This window comes from Trichoderma virens (assembly GCF_000170995.1).
Source record: "Trichoderma virens Gv29-8 chromosome Unknown TRIVIscaffold_4, whole genome shotgun sequence".
Taxonomy (NCBI): Eukaryota; Fungi; Ascomycota; class Sordariomycetes; order Hypocreales; family Hypocreaceae; genus Trichoderma; species Trichoderma virens.
In genome coordinates this window covers 1,079,235-1,106,058 of record NW_014013745.1, presented here as the reverse complement: position 1 = coordinate 1,106,058, position 26,824 = coordinate 1,079,235, and the positions used below count along the sequence as shown (strand labels likewise).

Genomic DNA, 26,824 nt, shown 5'->3' with positions numbered 1-26,824 from the left:
ATGAAATGCGACGAAATGCGATGAAATGCTAACAAGGCAACCTTGCGCCAGAGACGCAGGCCGTCATGGCTGTGGGACAAGGACAAGGAGTGAGGCGGATGACGTTGGGTGATGGGTGGTTTGCAAGGCAATTCTTGGGCGCAAGGCGCTATAATATGGGATGTCGTGCTACCAGGACAGGACAGCAGCATCAGGCTGGGCTGTGAGGCGACGCGTTGCTGCAGCAGCTCCATTGAGTTTGAGGTGCCCCTCCACTGATCCATGAAATTGATTTGATCCTTTTGCACCCATGACGTTGAGCGGCTATTGGCTGGCGTGCACAACCTTGAAACTTACCCTATACGGCATGTGGAGAGTCGGATGGATTCTTCTTTTTTTGCATATTTCCAACATTGTGTGCTACTTTTATCTGGTATGTATTTGGGTCCTGTGAGTTTTGTACATGTAGATACAAAACGGCCCAGCCTCATTTGCTTGGTGCTCCAAGGCGCGGGTGTTTATTGATGTTGTTGATGTTGTTGATGGTGTTGATGGTGCTTGTAATGGTTAGCGAGAGGCTGATGTTACAGGGACCCGGAACTCTAAATTAGCCGGCCTTGCCACAGCCCAGGTACCAACCTAAAGGGCGCTTCGTATTCCATCCTTCCGCACGATTAGAGTTTGTTTCACGATGCATATCAAATCATGCAAATGAATCGCATCCAATATCAATAAAACTCAACACAGACACCGTATTCTCAACAGGGCTCTATAATCTACATACTACATGCACCCAACATCATCAAAGCGCAATGTCTTGCTCTTCTCCACAATCTTCAGCACCGCTAGCCTCACTAGTGCTCAGCGCCTGCGTGGGGAATAACAGCTGCTGCGGGGCTTCTATTGCCGTGCATCACTCTTCTTCGACTTCAGTCTTCAGTCTTCATGTTGGCTTCATATATTCATCTAACTCTAGACGGCCAACACATCTAATCCCCTCTCCAAGCCCTTGTCTATTTCCCCTTTGTTAATATTTTATTATATATAAGCGTTTCAGTGAGATGATCTAGTTGATCCATCTCGGCTTCTCTGCGCTTGCTTTTATTGTTTCACCATGGCCACAAGCACTGCCCAGAAGCGTGTCAAGACAGGTAAATGCAAATCTCGTGGCTGTGACGCACTTTAAATCCCATTTTCTAATATGAAGGTATAGGATGGTATGGAATCTTACTCCAGTGCTCCAAACTGCAAAATACCTTGTTGGCTTGGTATATCATTTTCACTACCGACTGACTAAATCGGCGGCAGCCTAACATGCAGGAAACGTCACGTCAAGTGTAAGCTAATGCAGGGCAGCCCTATTATTCTTGGCGATCCTCTTACTCTCTCTTAATTATCGAATTTGTTATCTCCCTTCTCTATCAATGACGTCGTGCGACTTTCTTTGTCTACTCCTATGCTGACACTACGAAGGCGACGAACGTAGACCAGAGTGCAGGCGCTGCGAGATAGCTGGCCGGTCGTGTTCGTTTCCTAGGGCAGCTAGCCCCGACCATCCAAATGAAATTGTCTTGGAAGAAAGTGACTATTTCGACTTTCCAGCAGATCATGTCTGGGTCAACATTCCGTCTCCCTGTAAGTTCAGTTATCCTAAACATCTCTGGCACTTGGGCCAAGCTAATCTATTCCTTCAAGTGCGGTTTGCCCATCATGTACGACGGAAATCACGTAGAATCAGCCGAGACCGTCATAAAATAGGAGGAAGCGCAGCTGCATTTCGAATTAGCACGCCGGGTGAGAATAGTCCTTCTACAAACAACGACTTGTTCCCCCATACTTACATCGATAAGGCGATCAGCCAAACTCCCCAAGAGCATCTCAGTTTTCTAGCCAAACAGAAACGGAGCCCGGGTTCTTCCATATATCCCTTCCTCCGGTGTCTCATTTCCTTTTTGAAGATATTTCGGATAGCCAAACTACAGGCACTCCTATTGGAAGCCTAGCAGAAGCTCTAAATTCAACGCTGCCCATATACCTTCCACAGCTACGAGGACCCTTAAGAGATCCAGGAGAAGCGCGTCTGCTAACTGTCTACACTGAGCATCTAAGCGGATGGGTAAGCACTTTTGTGAGGACTTACGCTTACAGAATGGCCACTGATACTTGATATACAGTTAGCGTTGAATGATCCAAGACATCACTTCTCAGCCTCTGTACCTCAACTGGCCATGAAATGTCCTATGCTTCTCGACGCAATCTTTGCATTTTCGGCGCGGTATCTGAGCCGCTCTGACCAGGATTTCAGCCCCCTCGTAGCAGATGAATACCACTATAGCTGTGTGTGCCGGCTTATCGCTGCATTACAAGATATAGCCTGTGCATCTGAGAGTGCATTGGCGCTGTCGACAGTCATTCTACGAATGCATGAAATGCTTAGCGACCGCAGTGCTGAAGTTGACCTGCAGCGGCACTTGCGAGGGTCTCTCTCTCTATTTAGCCACAACGCAAATAAGTTTGGTCCAGGAAGTCTCAAGCATACTGCATTCTGGACATATGTTCGCCAGGAGATACTAACCGCTCTCCGCGGCTGCTCCCCGACCAATATTGACACCTCGGATAGAACATACTACGTCGTCTTTGACGGAGATACGGACGATGATTGGGCGAATAACATCATCTGGGTCACTGCACGAGTAATCAACCACTACTTTGATTCGCGCGTTTCCACAGTAGCTTCTGCGCATCAGGAGATGCTAGTCACTCTTGTGAACAGCTGGCAGCAGAGACTCCCTGATACATTCAATCCACTGTCCGTGGTTATCGACAATCATCCATTTCCAGCGATCACGTACACATGCATTTGGCACAGTTAGTCATTTTAATTTCTCTCTAACCTGATCTAGGATATGTCATCTAACTCTTGAGCTGTCTGCCAGATGTGGCAATGCAATTCTTCCATCTTTGCAGAGTCATTTTTATACTGTCCAATCAGTCAAGCGACGCGAACACAGAGAGTGCAGATATCGTTAGTTTATAACAGTACAGTATCCTCTTCACTGCTCTTTCCTGACATTCATCTCTCTAGGCAGAAGCTGTCAAGCATACTGTTCAGGTCTGTGGAATTGTCCGTGGATTATTTTTGTATAAGGAGTGTCGATATCCTGGAGCCCTGGTGAATGCTGCAGAAATATTAGCATATTGTGAGTACATTGACCGGTCACCTAATTTCGTATATACCGAATAATGAAGGCCTCTCAATGATATGTAAACGGGCATCGACTAACTGGATAAATAGGTGGTCGCACGCTAAGAGATGGTAAATCTCAGTCTCACCTATTGGATCTACTACATCGTATCCAAGTTGAGACCACTTGGGATGTAACCCAAACAGTTGAAAAGCTAAAGCAGACGTGGAATGAGGTGCCTAACTGATTGAGAGCTTAGATCATGTAAACGTGAGTTTTATTTTTGTATCTACTTTACCAATACTATTGAAGAAATATCACTAACTCAGGCAGGCGCACAGACAGAGATACCCTTAAACATAGCTGGCTTTATTACATCAACACAAGACTCTGTTTTGTGGCCACAGAACCATAATGTTGCTCCACTACTTTGACTTTCTCAAGATCGGCTTTCGTACCAGCGACAGCAGTAACAGTTACAATCTGCTCTTCACCCGGAACAAGATCCAAGGCATTGTCACTGAAGACATAGCTGTCTGCAACATCCGGATCCAAAGTGTCAATCATCAATTCTACACCCTTAGCTGCACCATTCATGACCGAGACGGCAAGTTCGAATGATCTGGTCGAATCATTAATTTCTTTCTTGGTAACGGTAACCTCCGCAGCGGAAAAATCGAGATGTCTCAACGGCTGTGGGAAGTTGACATAGCGGGCCAGCACATCTCCATTCTTGGTGAGCTTCGTAGCGACGACTACAGACTCTTGCTTGACTCCCCATTCTTTTTCATCAAAATTGACCTTTTGTAGCTCCGTCGAGCGATTTGGTGGTAGAGTTACTTCTTCAGATTTGGAGGCGAGCAGTTTGCCATCCAAGACGGAGTAGAAGGCTACCGTGATGGTCAACTTGACCTCGGAGGTGGTGCAGTTGCTGGCCCAAACATCCGCCGAGGTAACGCGTTCTACGAATACACGAGTGAACTCATCGGCAGGATGCTCTACCGTCGTTCTTGCGCACCCAACAATGATGGGCGCAAAATCTCTTTTGGCAACAAAGTAAGCCAGCTTAGGGCGGAGGAACGCATCGGCCAAAGACCAACTCGCGGCTGGGAAACAGTCGTTAAGCTGCCAAATTAGGCTACCAGCGCATTCCTCTTGTCCAGGGCCCTTCCAGAGGCGCCGGAAAGGACGCAGCGAGTAGTCGGTTGCCTCGGCCTGGTTGAGCTGAGTAGCGTATACATATGCCTGCAGAGAGGCAATGTCGTACTTTTGATTGTCAATCAAGTACATTGACAGAGTGCGCTGGTCTTCTGGCGCGCAGAACCAATTGTCAAAAGTACGAGACTGGGGGTGTCTCTCCGCAGGATCGGTTATGAGCTGGCGGACGCTGTGAACAGAAGGCGATGACTTCATACCAAACTCGCTCACAAAGCGGCCGGTGAGCTTCTCATAGTCTTGGTACGGGTAGCGCGGCTGATCTGCCATCCATACTCTCCAAGAGTGGATGTCTCCAACAGTTGGATCATTACTGTATGTGCCGCCCCAGGGAGATGAGTTGTGGTAAGGGACACGAGGAACGAGCTCGGCACAGATATCGGGGAGCATCTTGTCGTAATACCAGCGTGCTGCCCAGTTCGTCTTGAGCCAATTATCTGGGTTCTTGTCGTTGATGTCGTATTCAAGGTGATGCAGCTCCGCAAACATGTGGTCCTCGTTGTTTCCGCACCACAAGACGATGGATGGGTGGTGTCGCAGTCGCTTGAGGTTGTAAATGGCTTCCTCACGGATGGTGTTGGTCATAAAGTCGGAGACAGGATAAACACCGCACCCGAGCTGAAAGTCATGCCATATGAGAATTCCAAGCTCATCGCAAATCTCATAGAAAGAGTCATCTTCGTAAAGACCTCCTCCCCACACGCGAATCATGTTCTGGTTACCGTGGAGAGCCAGCTCGATCCACTGACGATAGCGCTTCGCATTGATCCTCGGCAAGAAGGTATCTCCAGGCACCCAGTTAGCACCGCGGCAGTAGATGGGGATCTGGTTGACCTGGAAGAAGAAGGTTGTTCCTGGAGCTCCGTTCTCGAGAGGTCGCTGGACCAAACGTAGATGACGGATACCAACTTTGCGGACGACCTGCTGGTCACCCAGAGTAGCTGTCACCGTGTACAGCGGCTGCTTTCCATAGCCGACTGGATACCACAGTTTGGGGTCTTTGAGGGTCGCACTGCTGCTCCCATTGCCAGTGAAAACAGCTTCTCCATCTGGACTGCTGATGCTGACCTGGACCGACTTATCATTGCCATCGTGGCCCTGCAACTCTGGCGTGACAGTCACAATTGCAACATCTAGCGAGTCTGCAACATCAATATCAATGTTCACGTCGGCGATACGTGTTACAAATGACTCGAGGTAAATGGGTCGCCACGGGCCACAAGTTAGCAGCGTTGGTGCCCTAGTAATTGTCACGGTCAGTCAATGAATACAGGGACTGAGCATTGCCATGCAAAGCCAAACTCTATGAAAACTCACCAGTCCCATCCAAAGTGACATCCAATTTTGCGGACGTTCATACGGCAGGAATCGCCATTCCAGAACAGGTTCTTATAGCCTTGTGCCTTTTCCAGGCGCTTGCCCTCCAAGAACGCAGAGTCGAAAAGAAGCTCGAGGCTGTTTTCTTCACCTGCTGGCTTCAGTGCCTCTGTGGCATCAACACGGTATTGAAGAAACATGTTGGCGGTGCTGGCTATCTCTTTGCCGTTTAGACTGATCTTGGCATATGTATCAAGGCCATCGAACACCATTGTATGAGACACCTTGCCGGTGCTTGATGGGGCCTGCGGTGAGATGAATGAAGTCTTGTAGAGCCATTGCTTCTCACCGACCCATTGGATCAGCTCGCTGTTTCTGTCTTTAGGCGGATCAGGGATCAGGTTATGGTGTAATAGGTCGAGATGGATGACGGTGGGAAACTGGGCCACGGGTCGGAAGTCCGAGTCTGGCTTGTCTGCTTGCTTGAAGACCCAACCGTCATGGACGTCTGTGCGTAGATATGTGGCCATGATTTATATTAAGATGGAGGTTTGTGTAAAATTCTTTGGGGACAGCTCGAGCTATGCAAGATCAACGATCAGGGACCGACAGCTGAGCTGATATAAGAAGAGTTGAGATTTGTGATTATTTGCTCTTTTAAGGATTCATAGTGCTTATCTTGCAGTCCCTCCCTACCAAACAAAATTAATAACACATGGGAGAAATGCGATGCGATCTCGGATGGCCTTTCCCCCACATTTGGCAACTATTCGCGATGCTTCATGTGAACATGATATCAAAGCTCCCCCGCATCATCCACATCTCTAACGAACCGAACCATGTGCTACGCCGCGAGTTCCTGAGTCGTCGTCCCATTGGGAAGGGATCCTAATACGACGATATTCTGAAGGTTGTCAGTCTTCGCCTACTGAACATTTTGGGAAAATAGCCGAGTTGGCGATGGACGCACCACCGGCAGTCCAACTCCACACTTTTTCCAACTAACCGGCTAAAGCACCTTCAAATCTCCACTTGGCCAGCATTCCCCAGACTATTTTAACATCCAAGCGCGAGTTTCCCCAGATTCTGCTCGTCCATGATGGGGTTTACTTGCTCTCGTGGCAGCTCGGGGGTAAACGTTTAAAAGGCCTATCGACAATGTCTGTAGCGCTTATATCAAAGAACCGTCGCCAGCCACTGCGCTAGACAGATTTGCTAGACAAATATATTCGGGCTAGAGCTGTTGTTGGCGCTGTCACTTTGGCAACAAGGTACCATCTCAACTTGGAGTATACACTGACGATCCTTAAAGCCAAGGTGATAAAGTCCGGTGCCGGGGTCGGCTCATGGCTATTGTAGTCGATTTCAAGCACGGGGTTCCCCCACTTGCTGACCTGGACTAACTGCCGGCTTCTTTTGAAGCTGAGGGCATCGTCGATAGTTTCAGACCATGAGAGTCATGAGAAGCTTTAGAGTGTTAGTGGCTTGATGGGCAGAGAATGAAATGCTTCCCCTCCTTTGTTTGTGTGATCGTCCATACTTCCCTCGTGTGTATATATAGACCTCCGTCATGACTGCGGAGATGCAGCCGATATGCATGAGCCCTCATCTTGTCCAAGCTGGTGTCGATCACCCATCTTTTCAATCCACAGTTGATGAGAACGAACCATTGTGACTTGACGATGAAGTTCGCCAACATGCTCAAGTCAACGGCTCCGCCGTCCACCACCTTCAGACTCGCCAACAAAGAGTTCCCAAAGGTGACTTGGTGGCGCGAACCAGGTCTCCGGCACCTATACTTTTTACTCCTTGTGCCGCTCATGACTTCTATGGTCAACGGCTACGATGGCTCCATGATGAACGCATTACAGACAAGCGGGCAGTGGCAGAACTACTTCCACCATCCTCGTGGCTCGTTGCTGGCGTTTTACAACCTTGCTTTTGCGCTTGGACAGCTGATTGCTGTGATTCCATTCCCATTTCCTGCTACAATTGCGGATAAGTTGGGAAGACGATGGGGCGTTGTGATTGGAAGTATTATTGCTATCATTGGAGTAGCTGTTCAAAGTGCTAGTATCAATGGTGAGAAGAACAAGATTGAGCATTCCCCCCCTGATCGATATTCCTACCAGTAGCACGCCGTGTAACTGACTTTCGTGGTCGGTGTGATATAGTTGGCATGTTTGTTGCAGGAAGATTCATTGTTGGCTTCGGTGTCATGATTGACCACGGGAGTGCACCTCTCATGGTGACTGAACTTGCTCATACGCAACATCGAGCCACGATTACGGCGATTTACAACTCGACGTGGTATTTTGGATCTATTGTTGCCGCGTGGGTGACCTTTGGGTACGTATCACTTTTGCTCTCTCTACTTTCATCTACTCTCTCTGCTTTCTTCTACTCTCTTCTACTCTCTCTATCCTCTTCTACTCTCTCTATCCTCTTCTACTCTCTCTATCCTCTTCTACTATCTGCTATTATCACTATCCACAGATTTTGGACCCATGGTGCCGGATAGTCAATCACTCTATTTATAAAGCTTAGATGGGATAACGATATTAAGAACTGACGAAAATAGCACTATTAATATTGACAGTGAGTGGGCCTGGCGCATTCCGTCTATTATCCAGGCTTTCCCTGCCATTGTGCAGATCATGTTTATTTGGTTCTTGCCAGAGGTAAATATCTTAATACCGTATTTTCCATCTTTATCTACCAGCCAACTTGTCTAACATGACGAAACCAGAGCCCTCGTTTCCTCATTGCAAAGGACCGCCACGAAGAAGCCCTCGACATTCTGGTTAAGTTTCATGGCAACGGCGAGCGCACCGATTTCGTCCAGACCTCCTTCACCGAAATCAAGGAGACACTGGCCTTGGAGCGCGAGTTTGCTTCTAAGAGCGGTTGGCTCGACCTCGTCAGCACGCCAGGCAACCGCAAGCGTACCCTCATCTGCTATCTGCAGGGCTTCTTCTCGCAGTGGTGCGGCAACGGCCTGGTGTCCTATTATCTAGTGCCTGTGCTGGAGACGATTGGCATCACCAAGAATGCCGAGCAGGCGGGTTTGAATGGCGGGCTGCAGATCTGGAACTTCATTGTGGCTATCTGGGCGGCATTTAACATCGACCGCTTTGGACGTAGGAAGATGGTGTTGGGAAGTACGGGGTCGATGATTGTGTGCTTTGTGTTGTGGACGATTCTTTCGGCGCGATATAACATTACGGGAGATGGTGCTGATGCAAAGGGCGTCATTGTCATGATCTTTTTGTTTTACACGGCATTCAACTGTGGATGGTAAGTTTGAGCGATGTATCTGATATCCATGCTGGACAATGCTAATGATGGGAGTGTTTAGGCAAGGTCTGGTGTTGGCGTATCCCATTGAGATTCTGCCATATGAGATTCGCGCCAAGGGTCTCAACGTTACATTTTTCGGTGTCAGTTCGTCATGTAAGTACACATATCACTCTTACCATTGCAAGGTTTTTGTTGGCTGATGATTGTACCAGTGCTCAACCAGTACATCAACCCCGTAGGCATCGAGTCTCAGGGATGGAGATTCTACATTGTAAGTTGGAATGCCACAACTGTCATGTTACATCAGTCTAACGGCGGCCAATGTAGTTTTACGATGTGTTTCTCTGCGTCATCTTCGTCGTCGTCTACTTTCTCTGGGTGGAAACAAAGGTATGGTCTCAAGCAACCCTCGCTCATGTTCATGTTTATATATGCTGACGCTAGCCTTTTCTTTAGAACACTCCCTTGGAAGAGATTGCCAAGTACTTCGACGGCGAGGAAGCCAAGGTGGGCGGTGGTGCTTCAACCGGCGCTTCAGCCGCGGTGCTTTCGCAGATGAGGGCCAAGAACCCGGATTTTGAGGAAGAGGTGACGCATGTTGAGGCGAACGAGGCTTGAGAGAATGGAGAGGTGGCTTCTTTGGATTTTCAGTATATGGAATGAAGTTAGCTGTGAAAAAAAGGGGATTCTTGAAGCCTCGATATTGTGCTAAGTGAATGAGGTGTGCCGTAGAGTAAATTTGGGCAAAAAGCAAAAAATGCGTCATCCGGAACTCGAATCCGGGCCTCAACTTTTCGATTTAGAATGGAAGAGTTGAATCCTAACCCCTAGACCAATGACGCGCTTCAGGTGGGAATATCCGTCGGAAACGGAGACCCGCTGATGGAACTCGAGGGTGAGAATTAGGCTATATAAGGGAATTCAAGGGTATTTGTATTACTGGACAACAGCTAAGCCCCTATCAGTGTGTCAATGTATATCTGAGGACACTGTAGAATTTAATTGGGAATCAAATCTCGAAATCAACCGTCTAAAGAGTACTGATGGGTAAAAGATAAGGAAAGGAAAAGAACTTTTGCCACAACAAGCCGTGGCTTTGTATAGAGTTTTCCGTCTCAAGATAGCAAGGTACCTATCTCATCCCCCCATTTCCCGCCAGCCGTCGGAGTAACTCCATATTCCTCCACGCTAGCGTCTGCAGGCACCGGCAAAACACCGGCTCCCTCCGCCTAGCCGCCAGGGGTCAAGCCTTACGTGGCTGAATTTCAATCAAAGGCATACGCAAAGCACATGCTGGCCAGCCCCACGCCAGATCATCTTGTTTCGCGATAAATCGACTCTTGCTTTCCACAACCTCATTCTGCCTCCATTTCGCCGTTGGGCCTGCGATTCTCGGTGCGGCAACTCGCTGTCTTCGCCTTTCATCTCAGTTCTATTCCCGCTTGGCCAGAGCCCCGTTTCAATTGTGTTACAGCCTTCAATATGGATGCGCCGGAGCCCGAACAGACCCCTTTCGCGGCTGTTACAGCCCACACCACCAAGATCCAGAGAGTAGGCTTCGCGACTTTGGCTTTGCATCGTCTTCCTGGAGCCGCTGATGTGCTAACTATGGCCAGCAATATCAAGCGATTCTGGATCAGTCAACGCCGTATGTCATGTACCGATGGATCGGTACCGGCGTGGCGTTGCTTCTTTTCTTCCTGCGCATTTTCATGGCGCAAGGATGGTACATTGGTAAGTCTCTGGTTTCAGCCCGCTTGAGTTCTCTACAAAGCAGAAAAACGAAGAAGAAGAAATGAAGCAATAGACACTAACGCTGTTTTTTCGCCACTCAGTCGCATACGCCCTGGGAATCTACCTCTTGAACCTTTTCCTGGCCTTCCTGCAGCCCAAGTTCGACCCTTCGAGCGATGTCCTGGATAGCGAAATGGAAGACGGCTCTGTTGGCACCCTCCCAACCAAGCAGGACGAAGAATTCAAGCCCTTCATCAGACGCCTTCCCGAATTCAAGTTCTGGTACTGGGCCACGAGAGCCATTGGCATCTCATTTGTCTGCACCTGGTTCGCCATCTTTGACGTTCCTGTGTTCTGGCCCGTCTTGGTCATGTATTGGTTGATACTATTTGTCCTCACCAGTATGAAGCCCTCACACCCGTGTAGGAAATCACCCTGCTAACCAACTCTTTGCAGTGCGCCGACAGATCCAGCACATGATCAAGTATCGCTACGTGCCCTTTACCATCGGCAAGAAGTCCTACGCCAAGGACCGATCGTAAGCAGACTGGCCAATAACCGCGTGGAGACGAAGTCTCTATCCCGGGATTCAAAATGAACACTAGGGGTGGAGTTTTTTTCAATGGGTTGGCTTGAGCCGCGTGTAACAGATTGCAGCTGCCTACATGTGTCAACGCGCCTGCGCGGGCGGATGTACAAGATACATGTGCGGCGAATGACGGGTCTTTGAAGGAGAATTTTCTCTTATTTAAAAAAGCAAACGAGGGCCTGCCACTGAATCCTTAAAAGGCGTAGACGGATGGGTTAGACTACGGATGACTGATACGAAACCGCATGGGAACCAGGTCTTGGAGACGAACTCTCACAGAGAGCTAGCTACCTATACTTAATTTAATGAAATAGCTTTGTACGCCTAAGAGATGGAGAGCTGATGAGCTATTTGTATTTGTATTTGCTTTATTTTTTTTATTTTGATTATTTTGCATTTCGTTTTATGCATATTTTGTTCCTTGCTTTGGTGGTTCGAAAACTGCTGCCGTTTGGCCTCTCTGCTGCAAAAGTCGCGTAGTGGGGAGCCGCAGAGGCTACCTCAGATTTGACAGCCTCGCCTCTCAGGTGCGGTGCGCGACTCTTTTTTTCCCTCCATCATTACCGACACTCGGCCACGTCCTTCAATCGCCCTTCAGACCAGCAATTGAGGGCTTAGACGCTAGAGCCTCTCGAGCGATTCATTCATTTACAGCCTCATTAGCAGCATCTGCTTCATTGATTCGACCAGCCAGAAGTGAGTAGGGGAAAAGGGACAAGGCCAAGATGTCGTCCTCGGGAGCTCGCTCAGGCGAGCGCATGATTCACCAGGACTTCATTGCGCGAATCCGCTTCTCCAATGCTCTGCCTCCGCCGCCGAATCCTCCCAAGCTGCTCGATATCCCCAACACCGGCCTCGCGAGCGGCCAATACACGACGCCTGGGTTTGCATCACGCCTGGCGCGAGAGCAGCCGCTGAACATCGAGGCCGACGCAGAGCTGGGCATGCCGCTTGATCTAGTGGGCATGCCAGGCGTGTTTGATGGAGATGAACGATGTGAGTGTGTTTTGTTGATTATTCAAGACTGAATCAACCTGACCTGGGACGTGCCTGCAGCAATCCAAGCATCATCACAGCCATTAGCCATCCACCCTCACGACCGGGCCCTCCTTAGACCTATTGCAGCCCTAGGCAAGCCCAAGGTTGCCGAAGCAAACGTCTCCTTCCTCCGTCGAACAGAATACATCTCGTCCCTGGTGCCGAAGCGCTTCGAAGCAAACCATCCCAGAGCCCTGTTGGCTAAGAACCGACGGCCAGTCAAACGCCCAGAAGCAGCCGCCGACTCACCACAAGTCATCAAACGCAAGATCGACAAGGGCTTCGAGCTTGCGGAGCAGGATCTCAAGGATCCCAAGCGCATCAAGCATCCTTCCAAGAAGCACCTCAAGCTCGTCGATGCGGCGCCTCTGCTGCCCGACCTGGACGCGTTCCCCGACTCGGGTGCTTATGTCACCATCAAGTTTCTCACGAATCCCGTCTCAAGCTCCAACGAGTATGATAATCGTCTCCGCAGCGGCTTGTTCAGGCCGATAGACCGCACGCCGGCCGAGGAAGCGGCACTGGAAGCAGCCATGGAAGCCTACGCGCAGGATCCCGCCAACAACCCCAAGCCGGCCAACCTGATGAACTACGACTTCTATCTCGGCCAGACTCGTGCTGATGCCGACCGCTTCCGTCGCAAGTTTGACATCGATGACCCCAGCAATGATGATGAAGACCTGTATACCCATAAGGCCGACACAGGTGGCTACTTTCAGTTCAACAGGATCAGGGCGTACGAGACTGCTCAGGAGACGGAGCTCGATCATCCAACCAAATACGAGGATGAAATCATTCTCGCCTTCAATGACGACGACACCTTCCCTAGGCAAAAGGCCATGTACTACTACCCCATCATGCAAAAGTCTACCATCCGGCCCCAGCGAACCAAGAACATTGCACGCACAAATTACGGCCTTGCTGAGGATGACGAGGCGCAAGTGGTCGACCAGCTGGATCTTACTGTTGATGATCCCACCGAGGAAATGAGGAGCGCCATGAAGATGTACTCACGACATCCTCTTGGGTGGGAGCAGGATGAGGGTGCCGATGAGCACCAGCACGTTGAACAGTCCATTGAGGAAGCCGATGTCGATGCCGATGGCGAAGAAGCTGAGCGTAACGGTGCCTCTGGGGGACAAGACCGGTCTCCTTCTGCGGACCATGATGCTGAAGGTGATGAGGACGAAGATGAAGATTAAGCTTGCTGATGGGGGAGTGGGTTTGGTTGTATTGCCCGTCTTTACCAAATGGGAGTTTGCTTTTTTCTTAATCTTTTGATCGTTTGAGAAATCTGAGTCTTCAAAAGCGACGAGTTTCGTTAATCCGGAGAGCAACAGAAAGAAGGAAAATGACATGGAGGATTGGTGGCTGGGGAGTAGTTGGGTTTGCACCACATGGGTTTTTTTCATCGGGTATATAGATGGACAGTAATGAAAATGCGTTGCCTCATTCCATTATCGATGTGTTGAACTGATAAATGAGAAACTAGGAAAGAAAGCCCAGTAAATAAACAAGTGGGAGATTTCATAGTATTCTATTGCTGTATATACCAGCGAGTGAGTATACAATTACGTCGTGATTTCCCCAATTCGTGGTGCAATAAATACGTTGTAGTAGTAGTAAACAATGGTATCATTTCATATAAACGCCCAGTCATGCTTGCTTTATTTCCCCATCATGCCGCTCTGTCATATCTCGAATCCAAGATTTTCTCTATTGTCGTCAATCACCCTACCGTACCTACAAGTTTCATTAGCACATCATCGATTACAAGACGGTAAAAGAAGAGAGAAGCGGGCACAGGGAAACTCACTCCAACAGCAATCTAAAAAACCACACCTCCATGTCTTCTTTCCTAATAGCCTTGTTCGCCCACTCACGGCTCTCCATTGCGATTTTCTGCCCTTCAGCAGACCCCTTGGTGTCTTCGTCGATGAAGCGCACCGCCTCGAGCCAGTCATCTCCCTGTAGGCTCAGCGGCACGTAGTGCACCCACGGCTTAAGCCATTCGTTGTGCCACTCACGGAACAGGGCGAGTTTAAACGTCAAGCTCTGGCTCTGCAAAAAGGCGTAGAACCGGCCGGAGAAGGCATTCCCGTCAATGTCGACCAGGTACTTGTATCCCCAAGCGTCCTGCTGGTCGACGGGATCGACCACGTCGAAGAACTCCTTTTGCGCCTCACAGTCGCCGGGATCGCATTGGCCGACATGGGAGAAGTGCACGTCGATGAGCTTCTGGTAGTCTCCACGCGGTACCTCCCTGGGCGTCCACTTGGGGCTTTCGGCAGTGCCGCTGTTGGTCATAACCTTGGCTTGCTCTTTGGAATTGATCTTCTGGACAAAGTGCTGGCGATGGTGCCTTCTCCAGCCACCGTTGCGGCTGTACCCTCCAGTGGTGGAGCCTCGCCAATAGAGCTTGTTCTCCTTGTCTTCCCACGGCATGTCGTTGGTTTCGTTGTAGGCCACTTTCTTGTACCAGTACCACGGAGATGGGTAGATAATATCGCCATAGGATGAGATCTTGGACTGCGAGAAGATGGGCAGCAGATCATGGGTGATTTTGAACGAATTTGGACGATCGAAAAAGCCATATGTAGAACTGAGGGACGGCGTAAGGCAGATGTCGGACATGGCGGTTGTGTTGTACACAAAAGCAAGATCGCTGATGCCGTATCTGCTCAAGTCGTCGGCACGCTCGTCCTCAAGGATCCTTGCCTGGCTGTCGGGAGGACAGGACATGCGGGAGTCTGCCCAGGTGGACTGGTATTGAATCGTGCTGAATCTCGAGAGCTTTGTCTCCTTGAATGTTTTACCGTCACTAAGATCGGATGGTTTTGTTGAGAATTCATTGACGAGCTTGTTCTTCCCATTCAACGAGGCCATGTTCTCGTCCTTGGCCTTGTTCACAAGCCGAATCAGATCGTCGTGCGGAACCACGACACGAGGCTCGTCGTGAATGTTGAAAGCCAAGTCCATGTCTGGCAGATACTGTATGAATTTTTCCATCATGCCCTTTGTCGCGTTCCTCTGCCACTCATATCCGTGCTCCATGTGTGCAATTCCGTGATCCCGTATGGCAACTCCAAGCAGCCCATTATCATATCCAAGCGCCTCCGCCACCCTTGCGCGGATTGTCTGTGGCTGCAGTCCCCAGAAGGGAGTCATCATGTCATAAATCATGTCAAATTCATCAATCAGATGTACTTTGTTGCTCACGGCAAATTTATACCATTTGTCAAAGTGCGGAGGGGGCGGCATGCCGTATCGCCTGCGATACTCTTTGACGGCCTCACCAAGAGACTTGGACTGTCGTTTCTTGACCTCTGCAAACTCGTGCTGCGCATCTTTCATGAGATGGATGATCGGATGTGATGCCGCATCGGGCGCCTTCTTTGGCTGTGGCCCGCCTGTTACAACGGGCAATTCCTCCCATGTTACTGGGCCTTGAGAGGTGGGGCTTGATTTTGTTGATTTTGTTGTTGTTGATGATGGTGAGGGGCGTGCTTGTATCGGCTGTTGATGCTGCTGCTTTTGCTGCTTCTGAGGTTGTGCAGGGGCATAAGCCTCAGTATTGAAGCCGTCGGTGGAAATCTCAAGAATAGAATACGCGCAGAAACATGACAGCAAAACGGCCATGGCCAGAAAATACGAACGCCGCCGCATGTTGAAATCTGGCATTGGAACCCAGCTGCTCAGCTCAAATGAGACAATTGCATCACCACCCCGGGAAAAGACAGAGCGAAGAAAAGAGCACTCAAATTGCCAACCTCTTGCAATAGCGCATATAGACGAAATTGGGCGATTCAACGATCCAAAAACGGTAAAATCATGGCAGAACAAGACAAGAAATGCCTTTGGGCTAATCAAAACAAGGTTTGTTTACTTTGCAGAGGCGATGATGGCAACCAAGTTCCGGCACATGCCCAGCTTTGTTAGTGGGGAGCTTTGCTGACCTATTACATAAGTATGGAGATGCCGCCATATGACTGGCTGGAGATGATTTCCAGAGTCGAGAGATTAAGACGACTCTCCATTGATCTCATAAAAAGGGTGGATGTACCAAAGCAACGAGTATAGCCGCTATACAAAGAGTTTGGCTATTCTTCGTGCTTGGGTACGTGAATCTACTCAAGTGAGATTCGTGCACAGTTGCTTATGTAAGCTATCAAACAGAGAGCAAATCAGTATAACACAAAGAGCCAATATCACGAACAAACTGGTCAAGTAGAATTGGGCTTTCTCATTTGTGATTTATTGCCAGTGTACGCTAAGCTAAAAGGTGACTATCCCAGTATAAATCAGAGGATGCTGATCACTGTCACCGCGACCACCATTGGAACGCCGAGAATGCCGCAAATTCAGTTTTTTCATTTCTCTCTTCGCCGATTTTTTAGTAGAAGAAGCCGATGATCTTGCCGGCAACGTGCTTTCGTCGGGCCTCCTCGTGGTCCATGATACCAGCAGAGGTGGTGAGGATGACATAGCCGAACTGACGGGCAGGCAGCAGCTTGACGACCCACTTCTCGAGATCGGCCAGGCGGACGTTGTAGCGGGGGGAGATGACACCAGTCTTGTTGAGACGGCCGTTCAGCTGGACGACAATCTTGCCGGAGCGGTGGTCATCGACCTCCTCGAACTCGCCAATGTAGCCTGCAAAGATGAATTAGCATTGTTGCGGAAGACCTCAGGCGATTAATAACGTGAAGAAAATAGGCATAGAAATCTGAAGAAAATCCACCGCAGGATAATATATCGGCAACTTATAGGGGCTGGACCGTGGTGCAGTATCGATCGTAGCCCTAGTTATCATGCCGAAGGCAGGCAAGGGAGATGGTGTCGTGCAAAATCAATTGGAAAACAAAATATCAATCGTCCAAACGTACCGTGGCGCTGCATGACCTGGAGGAACTTGACAATGACCTTGGAGCTAGGTCGGATCAGGACCTGACGCTTGCCGGCCTTCTCGGCATTGTTGATGGAGTTGAGGGCGTCGTGGAGAACGGAAGTGCGGACCATTTTGGCGGTATTGATGAAAAGGAGATTCTCAAGTCGAGTTTGGAAATGAGGTATCTACCACAGGGGAAACACATGTTAGACTCGGAGTGGCCCATAAGCGTGGAGAGTGCCCTCAGCGATCCGTCGACGAGGGTTCAGCCCGCTCATTGCCGAAGGGGAAGCAGCGTATCGAGAAACGCCAGCCAAAGCCGTTGCGTGCCAAATAGAACCACCATGATGCCATCATCGCGCGTCCATTGTCGCTCATCGGGGCCGGCGTTTACGATTGCTGTCCCCAGCCACGATAAAAGGCGTCATCCTGCCAGGTCCGAATCGCCGTCAGCGGTGACCAAGGCCATACATACCTCTTTGGAGTTTGACTGAAGAGCGGAAGTGAGGTCGTGGAGCTGGAAGGCCGAGATGGGAAAAAAAAATTGGGCGCTGGTATGGGTCCAGCCTCGCGTGGTGCGTTGTGTGCCCTGGTGGTCCGTGCGCGTCAAAATGCCCTAAGGGTACGCACTCTTGGCACACTCGGTTACCTTGATTTCGGCAAATCCCCGTTATTCTCAATCTCCTACTACGACTTGTCGCGCACGACGCAAAAACCCCCGTCACTAATTCTTTACACATCAATTAATCTTCGAGGATCGCCCGACGAGAACAACAAATCAAGATGGTGAGTTCCTCACCCAAAATTTTCGAATCGCCAATGTCGGAACGACGCTCTTTTTTTCCGCCATGCGAATGCACGAAAAAATGAGCCCCTCGCCGGTGCTTGTCGATTGCGAAAATACCCCCCCTTGACGATTGGGAACGCAGCGCTAACCAGGGAATTTTTCAAAAGTCGGACGTAGAAGAGAACAACGCCCCCGAGGTCGCCGAGGAGGTTGAAGTTTCCGGAGATGCCCCCAAGGGCCAGATGTCCGTTCTGGACGCCCTCAAGGGTGTTCTCAAGCTCGCTCTCATGCACGACGGTCTCGCCCGCGGTCTCCGAGAAGCCTCCAAGGCTCTGGACCGTCGCCAGGCTCACATGTGCGTCCTGAACGAGAACTGCGAGGAGGAGGCCTACAAGAAGCTGGTCATTGCTCTCTGCAATGAGCACAAGATTCCTCTCATCAAGGTTCCCGATGGCAAGCAGCTCGGCGAGTGGGCCGGTCTCTGTATGTGATATTCCAACGGAATCTGAAAAAGAAGAGAAGAGAAGAGATTTACTTACATTTTTTTTCTGTAGGCGTTCTGGACCGTGAGGGTAACGCCCGCAAGGTCGTCAACTGCTCTTGCGTCGTCGTTAAGGACTGGGGTGAGGAGTCTCAGGAGCGTTCCATCATCCTGAACTACTTCCAGACTTCCCAGTAAGGGCATGGACGGCGTTGATTTAAAGGGGTATAGAGGTGCGGTCTTGGTTTCTTTTCAGGACGCGTGAAAAAAACGACTTTCTTTAGGGTTGTACTCTAGGCCTTATATCATGGCCATCTTGCATGACGGGAAAAATAAAAAAGGAATTTAAAGAATCATCTGATATTGCTGGCTCTTTTGTGCATTAATCTGTGACAAACCTGCGGTTGCCCATTTTTTATTTCCGCCCTTCGACCTATAAAATCCGTTATAAACCAAGGTCCGGAAATGCCCAGCAATGGAGATAAGCGTTCCAAACTCACCATTATGATGTGATAGCCAAACGGCGTCTTGGCCTCTCCAATCTTAGGACTGCTCGTAGTGCTTGGTTCCAAAGAAAAGGCAACTTCTTCAAACGTAGGATCCAGACTCCCCTTCGTCTTCCAGCCTAGAGAACCTCCTGCCAGGAGTGGAAAAGTAATTGTCAGTAAACCATATCTAGAATAATGCTGGTCGATAAAATGCCAGGGAATGCAAAGGAAAAGGCGATTCCGAATACCTTGTCGTGCCTTGTCTTCTGAATAGGCCCGTGCCACCTCGTCAAATTTGACACCCTCACTCAGCTTCAGAAGAGCTTCTTCCTTCTTGGCATGTTTTTCGCACTTTTTATCATCAGCATCTCATCGTATCATTTTTTTTCAATGTGGAGATAGATGCTCATTGGAGATGGAGGAGGAATGGACAAGACAGAGCCGTTCTTCATTCGCAAATGATCCAAGCACCTACCAGAATATGACGAACGTTGATAGACATCGCCCCCTTTGCCTTGCCTCCGCCTTCTTTGCCCTCAGCACCTTTTCCCTTGGCGCCGCCTTTATCTCCCGATTTTTTGTCGTTCTTACCCATCTTTCAGGTTTTGTGTAAGTGAATCGGCCAATGGTTGTATGAGTGAAGTTTGCCAACTTGAGAGCCCCGCCGAGAAAGCCCCTCCAAAATGTAGAGTATCATCGGACCCGGCTTTATTAGTACTTGTTCACCACAACCTCATCCAATTTAAAAAAGTGAAAATGTGATGCTGCATCGGTACTACATCTCATATCTCAGTCAGGTGAGAGGCAGCATTTTCTAATGATTTAGGGGCTCCTGGATATCCTCCTTGAGCACCAAATCACGCATTCCGTAGCTGTATCTTGCATGCCGTGCCGTCGTCAAAGCAGCTCCAACCTCGAGAGCGCGTCTCCATTGCCGCTGCTCCATCCTTTCCTGCGCCTTCATCAATTTCCAGTCCAAGAAGCTTTGCTCGCCACGGTGTTGCCGAATCATTTCGCCTTCCAGTTTCTCAAAGAGCACCCAATCGTCCATTTGTGAAGGCCGAGGCACTTTGGCAAGGTCTACGATATTCGGCTGGCCTGAGATTCTCTCCAGTGTGACAATGGTTCGATGAAGGCGAGTCTGTAGATTCTGTTTCTGGCTGTATCGCCGAATGACGTACCTGCAAAATGAGTCAGCAATAGCAACGAAATTGACTCTGTTCTAAATTATAAACAAGGGCAAAAAAATTACAGTCCATCGTATCGTATGCCCGCTTTTGGAGAGAGCGGGCTTCTGAGACGGTGACCTCGCAAGATCCGTATTTGGGTCCCAACACAGGATATCAATGATATGTGTGTTTCTGAGAGCTTTGCCTCCCGCATGTATCGAACAGTTCCGGAAGGCAGCACTTCTTCTCGACCTGTCAATAGTGGAAGTGCCGCAGCCCCGTATCTCCCTTTTGTTGGAGTCTCGATGATACTTCCTACAATGCCATCTCGGTGTGCACATGCCAGGTTCAGCCACTAACTGGTAAATATTAGAATATTGGATTGTTGAAGATTCTCTGTCTCGTTAAGCTTACTGCCCTGGTTTGAACTGGAGATTCCACTCAAGCTCAGACAGCGTCCTACACTCCTTTGCCTGCCATAGCTCCCAGCCATCTGAGGTTATGTTGTTGAAAACGACGTCCTTCAGAGTACCAGTGTTGGATAAGTTTTGATGCCGAGTCTGATCAAGGTTGAAATACTTCTCGCGAAATCTAGCCATCCACAACCTCTGTAATCTCTCGGCCATGTCTGTATCGATGCGAGGTCGGAGATGGGACGACGCTTGCTGATGACCTAGCGTCAATATATCGGAGAGCAGTTTATCCAGCCGAGCATTTTGAATTGTCGCAAAGCCAATGGCCGGTATGGCGCTACTCTCATCTCTTACTAACTCGCGAAGCGCTCTCTTGACAACACCAGCTCTGGGACCTAGCGAAGCATCTTGAACAAGATGAGACCGGATGTCATCTGATAGCTCTAACAGCTTCGCGTCGTCCAACCGCTTGTTCCTCGAGTCAAGCAAGCCGATTGATAACAGTGCACTATAGAGATCTAGTAGAGATAAGCGAAGAAAAATGTACAAGCGCCCCAAATGAAAACATACCGGGTTGCCCAAGACGTTTCTCCTCCAAGTCTGAGTCTGAATCCGAAGTTTTGTTAGATGGCCGCGAGTCGGTAGCAAATCGTACAGCCGGAATGATCCATCTTAAACGCCGAGGCATCTTGCTGAATGCTCCTCTGCGTTGATGAACCGTGCTTTAGGTTCTCGCCTTTTGCTTCACACAAAGCGTCACAACAGAGATGAAATGTTGACACGAGCGCCTAACAGGCAGTGTTTTTCATGTCACGTTTGGAGGTGTAGCCACAAACAAACAAACAAGAACAAAAAAAAGGATAAGCAATATTTGTGTGTATCTTGAAATATGATTCTTATGAGCACCAGAATGAATGACAGGGTAAGAGAAATGAAAGAGGAATTATCGTAGGAATAACATGATGATCAGGGTGAGATAAGTTCTAAAGTCATAAGCGTGTTGATTACCCTCCAAGTGGGATCGATCAAGTCTTAAAGATAAATTCAACGGTAGACACTTGAGGTACCTATGTAGACATTGATGGGAAGGAATTGCTGCTGATAGTCGTTCTTCCCGTGATAGCTGTATATAAGAAGGTGCTCTGCATAAGTATTTCTCCTCATGGCCGGACTCGTCTCAAGCAACTGATTTCTCATCTTTAACAAGAAATTAATATCATCCGCCCCAAATCACTACCTAAGTACTCCGTAATGGAGAATTCATTCTAGATCCTCTCATGTTTCAATTGCAATACCATCCAAGATGCTCTATACCGCCTACCTCTTTGGCTTCGCATCGAGAATAGTAGGCGCTATAATTTTCACCGCCTACTACATTCACTTAAAATCGCCATTATTGCCGGCAAAATGCGCCCCACAAGACTCAAATAATCTGGGAATGTTTGGTGAGAATTTCACATAGTGAGGCTCGACTCAATTGATTCATACTTCTGTTGTTGCATCAACGTTATCATGAGTGAGCAGGCGCATTACAATGTTCGCCAGAGTGCGTCCCACGCCAAATCAATAGGAATTACGCAGCGCGCCACACCACTGCGATTCCCATGGGTGGGCGACTTGCGCGTGAGGTACGCGCTTCTTCAAGGTCCCCAAGATGAGAAGAGGATCGATGAGTTTGCTAATGGCCCCATAGATTCTCGGATTTTCAAGTCAATGAGATTGGAAAAGACGGAGTTGTTGTGCATCTACACAAGATTGGGCTGAACGGTCAAGATAGACAGGTAAGTGGACTCCACAAGATGGTTATAGATGGAGCTGACCGATTACGCAGAAAACAGATGCTGTTCCAGCGCAAGAGGCCGATACACCCAAGGAGCAGCAAGAGGCTTCCGACAAGGCTGATAATGTCGATGCCGCCGATGCCAATGATACACCTCAAGAGAAGGAGATTATAGAAGTCCCCGCAGAAGATGTCACGGCTCTCAGCAACCTAGCTGGTGAAAAGTTTGCGCAAGAGCTCGTCAATCTGTTCCGCGACAGCCAGGTAGAGGCTTCAGAAAAGAAGAAGCCAGTTGTCTCCGAGCCGGTCGAGGACAAGTTCAAACGCGGTGAAATTCACCAGGAAATCCGACGAATCTTCAACTCCAGGATAGAAACCAGCACGGACGATGCTGGCGCCATTATTGCAAGCTTTTCGGCACCCACGCGGAGAGGCAAACGAGGCCGAGGTGGGCGCAATCGCAACCGGAACAAGCAAGATGACCAGCCGATTGGCGAGTATCTTCACTTTTCACTCTTCAAAGATAATCGCGACACCATGGACGCTGTCAACCAGATTGCTCGTATCCTCAAGGTGAAGCCTCAGGTAATCAATTATGCGGGCACCAAGGACCGACGAGCTTCTACAGTCCAGCGCTGCTCCGTTCGATACACGCGGGATAGAAGCCTCGCAGGTATCAATGGAAAGCTCTGGGGCATAACAACAGGCGACTACGAGTACAAGTCGGAGCCTATCCATCTGGGAGAGTTACTGGGTAACGAGTTTGCCATTACCATCAAAAACTGCCAGATTGTCGGTGAGGCCAGCGCCAGCCCTGTTTCCGAACAGGTCGATTTGATGCGTGCAAATGTTCAGTCTGCATTGGACCACATGACAGAGCATGGATGGATTAATTACTTTGGCCATCAGAGATTTGGCACCCACCAAATCGGAACTCATGAAGTTGGAAAGCTGATCTTGGGAGAGAACTACGAGGGTGCCATCAACGCCATTCTTGCCTATGACGAAGAGATTGCTCAAAAGGCAGAAACAGAGGGAATCCCCGACGAGCCGGCCAAGAGGGATGAATATAGTCGCCACCTTGCCTGCATGCTGTTCAAGACTGAAAAAGACGTCGAAAAGGCAATCGAGATTATGCCCAGAAGGTTCTCGGCCGAAGTATGCGTCCTGCGACATCTAAACAGGCAAGGCAAGCAGTCCAGAAGAGACTTTGTCGGTGCCCTCATCCACATCACCAGAGGATTACGATCAATGTACCTCCACGCATGCCAATCCCACGTGTGGAACCACGCTGCGAGCAGGCGATGGGAGCTCTACGGCGAAAAGGTCATCAAGGGAGATCTTGTCATCATTGAAACCGAGGCCACCCCCCAGGTCAGCGGCCAGGACCAGGACGGCGACGACATCATCAACCCAGTCGAGGACGACGACGACGTTCCCTTGCGCGCCAGACCCTTGACCGAGGAAGAGGCATCCAGCGGGAAGTACACGGTGCACGACATTGTGCTCCCCACGCCGGGCTACGATGTCATCTACCCGGACAACGAGATTGGCGAATTCTACACGGAATTCATGGGCCGTGAGGAGAACGGCGCGCTGGACCCGCACAAGATGCGCCGCATGCGCCGTGAGTTCAGCTTGCCTGGACGGTACCGCAAGCTCATGAATCGGTTCCTTGCCAAGCCCTCCGTCGAGTTTAAGACGTATATGAGCGACGAGGAGCAGATGCATCCTACCGACCTGGACCTCATCAGATCCGCTCGCAAAACTGGCGGCGGCAACAAACGCTCTCGTGACGAAGGCGATGACGCGAGACCGAGCAAAGTGGCCAAGGTGGAAGGAGAAGAAGTCCAGGGGGCCACTCAGAGCGAGGATGCTGCCAACGATGCTGCAACCGGCGCTGAAAAGACTGAAGAAGCTCCAGAGGCGACAGCCGCCGAAGAAGCCATGGAAGTAGACCAGCCGCTCAAAATCGCCGCAGTCATCAAGTTCCAGCTCGGCAGAAGTGCCTACGCCACCGTCACGCTGCGAGAACTCATGGGAGATCCCCCGGAGACTAACGCGGCTTAATGGGAGATTGCATCTCCATGTACATCGAAATGTCAGTCCTCTGCGGTTATAAGGGATACCTCTTTTCGGCATATTTCATATTTTTTTTGCTTTCTGCTATAGTTTGGATAACTAAAACAATCCCATGTATATAAACGCCATATTTGACAAGAATGAAGATGATAAAAACGACACCAGAAGAATCGCTATGTGCAAGCGCTTGATATCCAAGTTTATGTTGAGAAGCGCCACTTTGATAGCTCCACAATGTAGCATGAACAACCCCTTTGTCACTATTCTCCTTCTCTTCCTCTTCCTGCTGAAAGTGCTTTCATGTTCGCTTTCTGACCCATGCAAAATCCACCGCGGCCGGCCCATATTCCTCATCATGAGTGTAGTAAAACCCGATGGTGATCCAATAATCTCACATGCTTAATTACTCGTTTCGTATTTATGAAGCCCTCGCAATCTGTGCTGTACGACGAAGCCAGCCAGCTGGTCCAGCCGTAAGGAGTGGCGATATATCGATTTCCAAATAGTTGTTAAGGTTCAGAAGCTTCATCGAGAACCACCGACTTGCTTCTCATCCCAACCCCACACAAAGGAGAGGTATTTGACCATATTTACCCTCTTAGATCGCATCTCGACCATCCACGGGTGTTCTAGCATTTTCCAGGGGCTAGCTCTGCGGTTAGGCTGCTTCTCCAAGCTACAAAGAAACGACAAAGGTTAGCGACAAATATTGAAACAAAGGGGTGTTAAAAACATACCAGCACTCAATAAAGTATTTAAAGTTGTCACTCCAGTACACGTCGTTGTCGGGCTCGTCCTTGAGTTTCGGGACGGGTTGTCGCACAATGTACGTGAGCAAATCAATCAAACCCGCACGAGGTTGCATCTCGGTTCCATCTGCAGGGAAGGGAAACCTGTGCTGGGCGACTTCAAGCAGTGTGACTCCTGTAGACCAGACGTCCGAGGTGATGGTGTATGACTGGCCGGTAATACGCTCTGGGGCCATGTAGTAGCTTGTTCCAATGAAGGTGTTGGCTTCACCTTTGGTTCCGAAATCTCCAGACACTCCAAAATCGCACAGCTTAACTGAGCCATCACGGCAAAGCAAGATGTTGGAGGGCTTGATGTCTCGGTGGATAATCCTTCGTGTGTGGAGATAGGTAAGACCGCCCAAAACACCTTCGGCAATCTTTCCCAGTACCTTTTCACCAGTACGGCCTCCTAGCCTCTTAACCTCTTTGTAAATGCTGTCTAATGAACCTCCTTCACAAAACTCCATCGCAATGGAAATAGTAGCCGTAGAGGGGTCAACGAATGCTCCGTAGTAGCGACAAATGTGATCTGAGGCGCATTCCTTGTTGAAGCCCAATTCTCGAACGATTTGCTTCTTAACATCAGGATCGGGGTTTGTAGTGATGACCTAATTTAGTATTAGCATTGCCATCACCATGGTGGTTATGCTTAAAAAAGTCATTTACCTTGAGGGCAAAGATAGTCTTGCCGCCTTTAAGCATGGCCTTGGTGACCGCTCCTCCTGCACCTTCACCAAGATTGCCCAGCTCTACGATTCGCTTTTCCAAGCTAGCGATTCTCCATCCTTCGTCGTCCAAATCCTCAACATCTGCATTCCTTGCTTTCTCAATACTGAGTCGGTCAAATCCCTCCAGGCCCTGCAGGCTCCCATCTCGCTCCATGGAAACGCCTCCTTCGCTTCTCATGGAGCCGACGGCAGATACAGGATCCGGGGTTCCTTGGGGTCGTGTTACAGGGATGCCAAACTGGGAGGCAAATGAAAGGGCCGAAAACTGAGAGCCAGCCGACGTGGGGTTGCTTGCTCGGCCATCGAGAGGCCCAAAGCTCCCAGACCTTGAATGCGCCGCACTGCTCTCGCTGCCACCGCCAGCAGACTGTCCGGGCTGTATTCCCTGCTGCCTCGCAGGTTGTTCGTATGGCGTGACCTGGCTCCCCATGGGAGTTGCCAGATGTAGAGTCGGTAGGGGGGGCCTGGCGGGCGGCTGGATAGTCAGGTTGCCCACCGGCTTGACGTTCGGTGAGGGAGGGATGGCCAGGCCCAATCTAGGAGCGGCACGACCCCGGTTGCCTGGAATGGCAGGACGCAGAAGCGGTGCGGGAGAGTTCATGATCGGCACAGACATCGGAGTTGATGCAGGAGTTGGGAGAGCGGCGGAGGAGGAGACGGGATGCTGTAGCGGAGCAGGTCAGTCAGTGTGCGTGGCCAGGGGACCAGAGTGAACATGAAACTCACGAGCTGGGCGGCGGGGTCGCTGCCCTGGGATTGTGAAGGGGCTGCGTCAGCCATGATGGAGAGCAGTGCCAGTCAAGGCAGTTTGTCGCGATGTGTCCAAACGAGCGAATTGTTGATGGTGGTGAGATGCAGGT

General features: G+C 49.7%; 12 protein-coding genes across 12 annotated transcripts; 6 read left to right on the top strand and 6 right to left on the bottom strand.

The window, feature by feature from the left end:
- Positions 1 to 1,093: 1,093 nt before the first annotated feature.
- Positions 1,094 to 2,896, top strand: TRIVIDRAFT_61347 (uncharacterized protein; the record flags this gene model as incomplete). Its single annotated transcript, XM_014103289.1, has 7 exons — positions 1,094 to 1,130; positions 1,284 to 1,316; positions 1,453 to 1,614; positions 1,962 to 2,095; positions 2,154 to 2,316; positions 2,353 to 2,847; positions 2,883 to 2,896. 7 exons carry the CDS (start codon positions 1,094 to 1,096, stop codon positions 2,894 to 2,896), a joined length of 1,038 nt encoding a protein of 345 aa, XP_013958764.1.
- A 640-nt stretch (positions 2,897 to 3,536) lies between these two features.
- Positions 3,537 to 6,226, bottom strand: TRIVIDRAFT_30821 (glycoside hydrolase family 2 protein; the record flags this gene model as incomplete). The annotated part of the gene is made up of 2 exons (XM_014103768.1): positions 3,537 to 5,619; positions 5,697 to 6,226. 2 exons carry the CDS (start codon positions 6,224 to 6,226, stop codon positions 3,537 to 3,539), a joined length of 2,613 nt encoding a protein of 870 aa, XP_013959243.1.
- Positions 6,227 to 7,393: 1,167 nt separating this feature from the next.
- TRIVIDRAFT_29924 (uncharacterized protein) lies at positions 7,394 to 9,614 on the top strand (the record flags this gene model as incomplete). Its single annotated transcript, XM_014103288.1, has 8 exons — positions 7,394 to 7,778; positions 7,871 to 8,045; positions 8,278 to 8,377; positions 8,446 to 8,993; positions 9,055 to 9,149; positions 9,209 to 9,267; positions 9,324 to 9,386; positions 9,453 to 9,614. 8 exons carry the CDS (start codon positions 7,394 to 7,396, stop codon positions 9,612 to 9,614), a joined length of 1,587 nt encoding a protein of 528 aa, XP_013958763.1.
- An 864-nt stretch (positions 9,615 to 10,478) lies between these two features.
- TRIVIDRAFT_54481 (uncharacterized protein) lies at positions 10,479 to 11,272 on the top strand (the record flags this gene model as incomplete). The annotated part of the gene is made up of 4 exons (XM_014103287.1): positions 10,479 to 10,547; positions 10,613 to 10,730; positions 10,832 to 11,131; positions 11,187 to 11,272. The coding sequence occupies 4 exons, from the start codon at positions 10,479 to 10,481 to the stop codon at positions 11,270 to 11,272; spliced, it is 573 nt and encodes a 190-aa protein (XP_013958762.1).
- A 772-nt stretch (positions 11,273 to 12,044) lies between these two features.
- TRIVIDRAFT_229909 (uncharacterized protein) lies at positions 12,045 to 13,808 on the top strand (the record flags this gene model as incomplete). The annotated part of the gene is made up of 2 exons (XM_014103286.1): positions 12,045 to 12,315; positions 12,376 to 13,808. The coding sequence occupies 2 exons, from the start codon at positions 12,045 to 12,047 to the stop codon at positions 13,557 to 13,559; spliced, it is 1,455 nt and encodes a 484-aa protein (XP_013958761.1).
- Positions 13,809 to 14,048: 240 nt separating this feature from the next.
- On the bottom strand, positions 14,049 to 15,711 carry TRIVIDRAFT_30599 (glycosyltransferase family 90 protein; the record flags this gene model as incomplete). Its single annotated transcript, XM_014103285.1, has 2 exons — positions 14,049 to 14,100; positions 14,174 to 15,711. The coding sequence occupies 2 exons, from the start codon at positions 15,709 to 15,711 to the stop codon at positions 14,049 to 14,051; spliced, it is 1,590 nt and encodes a 529-aa protein (XP_013958760.1).
- An 870-nt stretch (positions 15,712 to 16,581) lies between these two features.
- TRIVIDRAFT_110705 (uncharacterized protein) lies at positions 16,582 to 17,747 on the bottom strand (the record flags this gene model as incomplete). The annotated part of the gene is made up of 3 exons (XM_014103284.1): positions 16,582 to 17,010; positions 17,244 to 17,430; positions 17,721 to 17,747. The coding sequence occupies 2 exons, from the start codon at positions 17,374 to 17,376 to the stop codon at positions 16,751 to 16,753; spliced, it is 393 nt and encodes a 130-aa protein (XP_013958759.1).
- Positions 17,748 to 17,935: 188 nt separating this feature from the next.
- Positions 17,936 to 18,875, top strand: TRIVIDRAFT_84565 (uncharacterized protein; the record flags this gene model as incomplete). Its single annotated transcript, XM_014103283.1, has 3 exons — positions 17,936 to 18,031; positions 18,200 to 18,515; positions 18,587 to 18,875. 3 exons carry the CDS (start codon positions 18,029 to 18,031, stop codon positions 18,709 to 18,711), a joined length of 444 nt encoding a protein of 147 aa, XP_013958758.1.
- Positions 18,876 to 18,928: 53 nt separating this feature from the next.
- On the bottom strand, positions 18,929 to 19,596 carry TRIVIDRAFT_61339 (uncharacterized protein; the record flags this gene model as incomplete). Its single annotated transcript, XM_014103282.1, has 4 exons — positions 18,929 to 18,946; positions 19,014 to 19,150; positions 19,250 to 19,352; positions 19,477 to 19,596. 4 exons carry the CDS (start codon positions 19,594 to 19,596, stop codon positions 18,929 to 18,931), a joined length of 378 nt encoding a protein of 125 aa, XP_013958757.1.
- A 219-nt stretch (positions 19,597 to 19,815) lies between these two features.
- Positions 19,816 to 21,271, bottom strand: TRIVIDRAFT_61338 (uncharacterized protein; the record flags this gene model as incomplete). The annotated part of the gene is made up of 3 exons (XM_014103281.1): positions 19,816 to 20,182; positions 20,585 to 21,101; positions 21,154 to 21,271. The coding sequence occupies 3 exons, from the start codon at positions 21,269 to 21,271 to the stop codon at positions 19,816 to 19,818; spliced, it is 1,002 nt and encodes a 333-aa protein (XP_013958756.1).
- An 824-nt stretch (positions 21,272 to 22,095) lies between these two features.
- Positions 22,096 to 24,433, top strand: TRIVIDRAFT_30039 (uncharacterized protein; the record flags this gene model as incomplete). Its single annotated transcript, XM_014103280.1, has 3 exons — positions 22,096 to 22,211; positions 22,277 to 22,385; positions 22,415 to 24,433. 3 exons carry the CDS (start codon positions 22,096 to 22,098, stop codon positions 24,431 to 24,433), a joined length of 2,244 nt encoding a protein of 747 aa, XP_013958755.1.
- Positions 24,434 to 24,970: 537 nt separating this feature from the next.
- TRIVIDRAFT_30856 (uncharacterized protein) lies at positions 24,971 to 26,565 on the bottom strand (the record flags this gene model as incomplete). Its single annotated transcript, XM_014103279.1, has 3 exons — positions 24,971 to 25,121; positions 25,183 to 25,844; positions 25,903 to 26,565. 3 exons carry the CDS (start codon positions 26,563 to 26,565, stop codon positions 24,971 to 24,973), a joined length of 1,476 nt encoding a protein of 491 aa, XP_013958754.1.
- Positions 26,566 to 26,824: the final 259 nt, after the last annotated feature.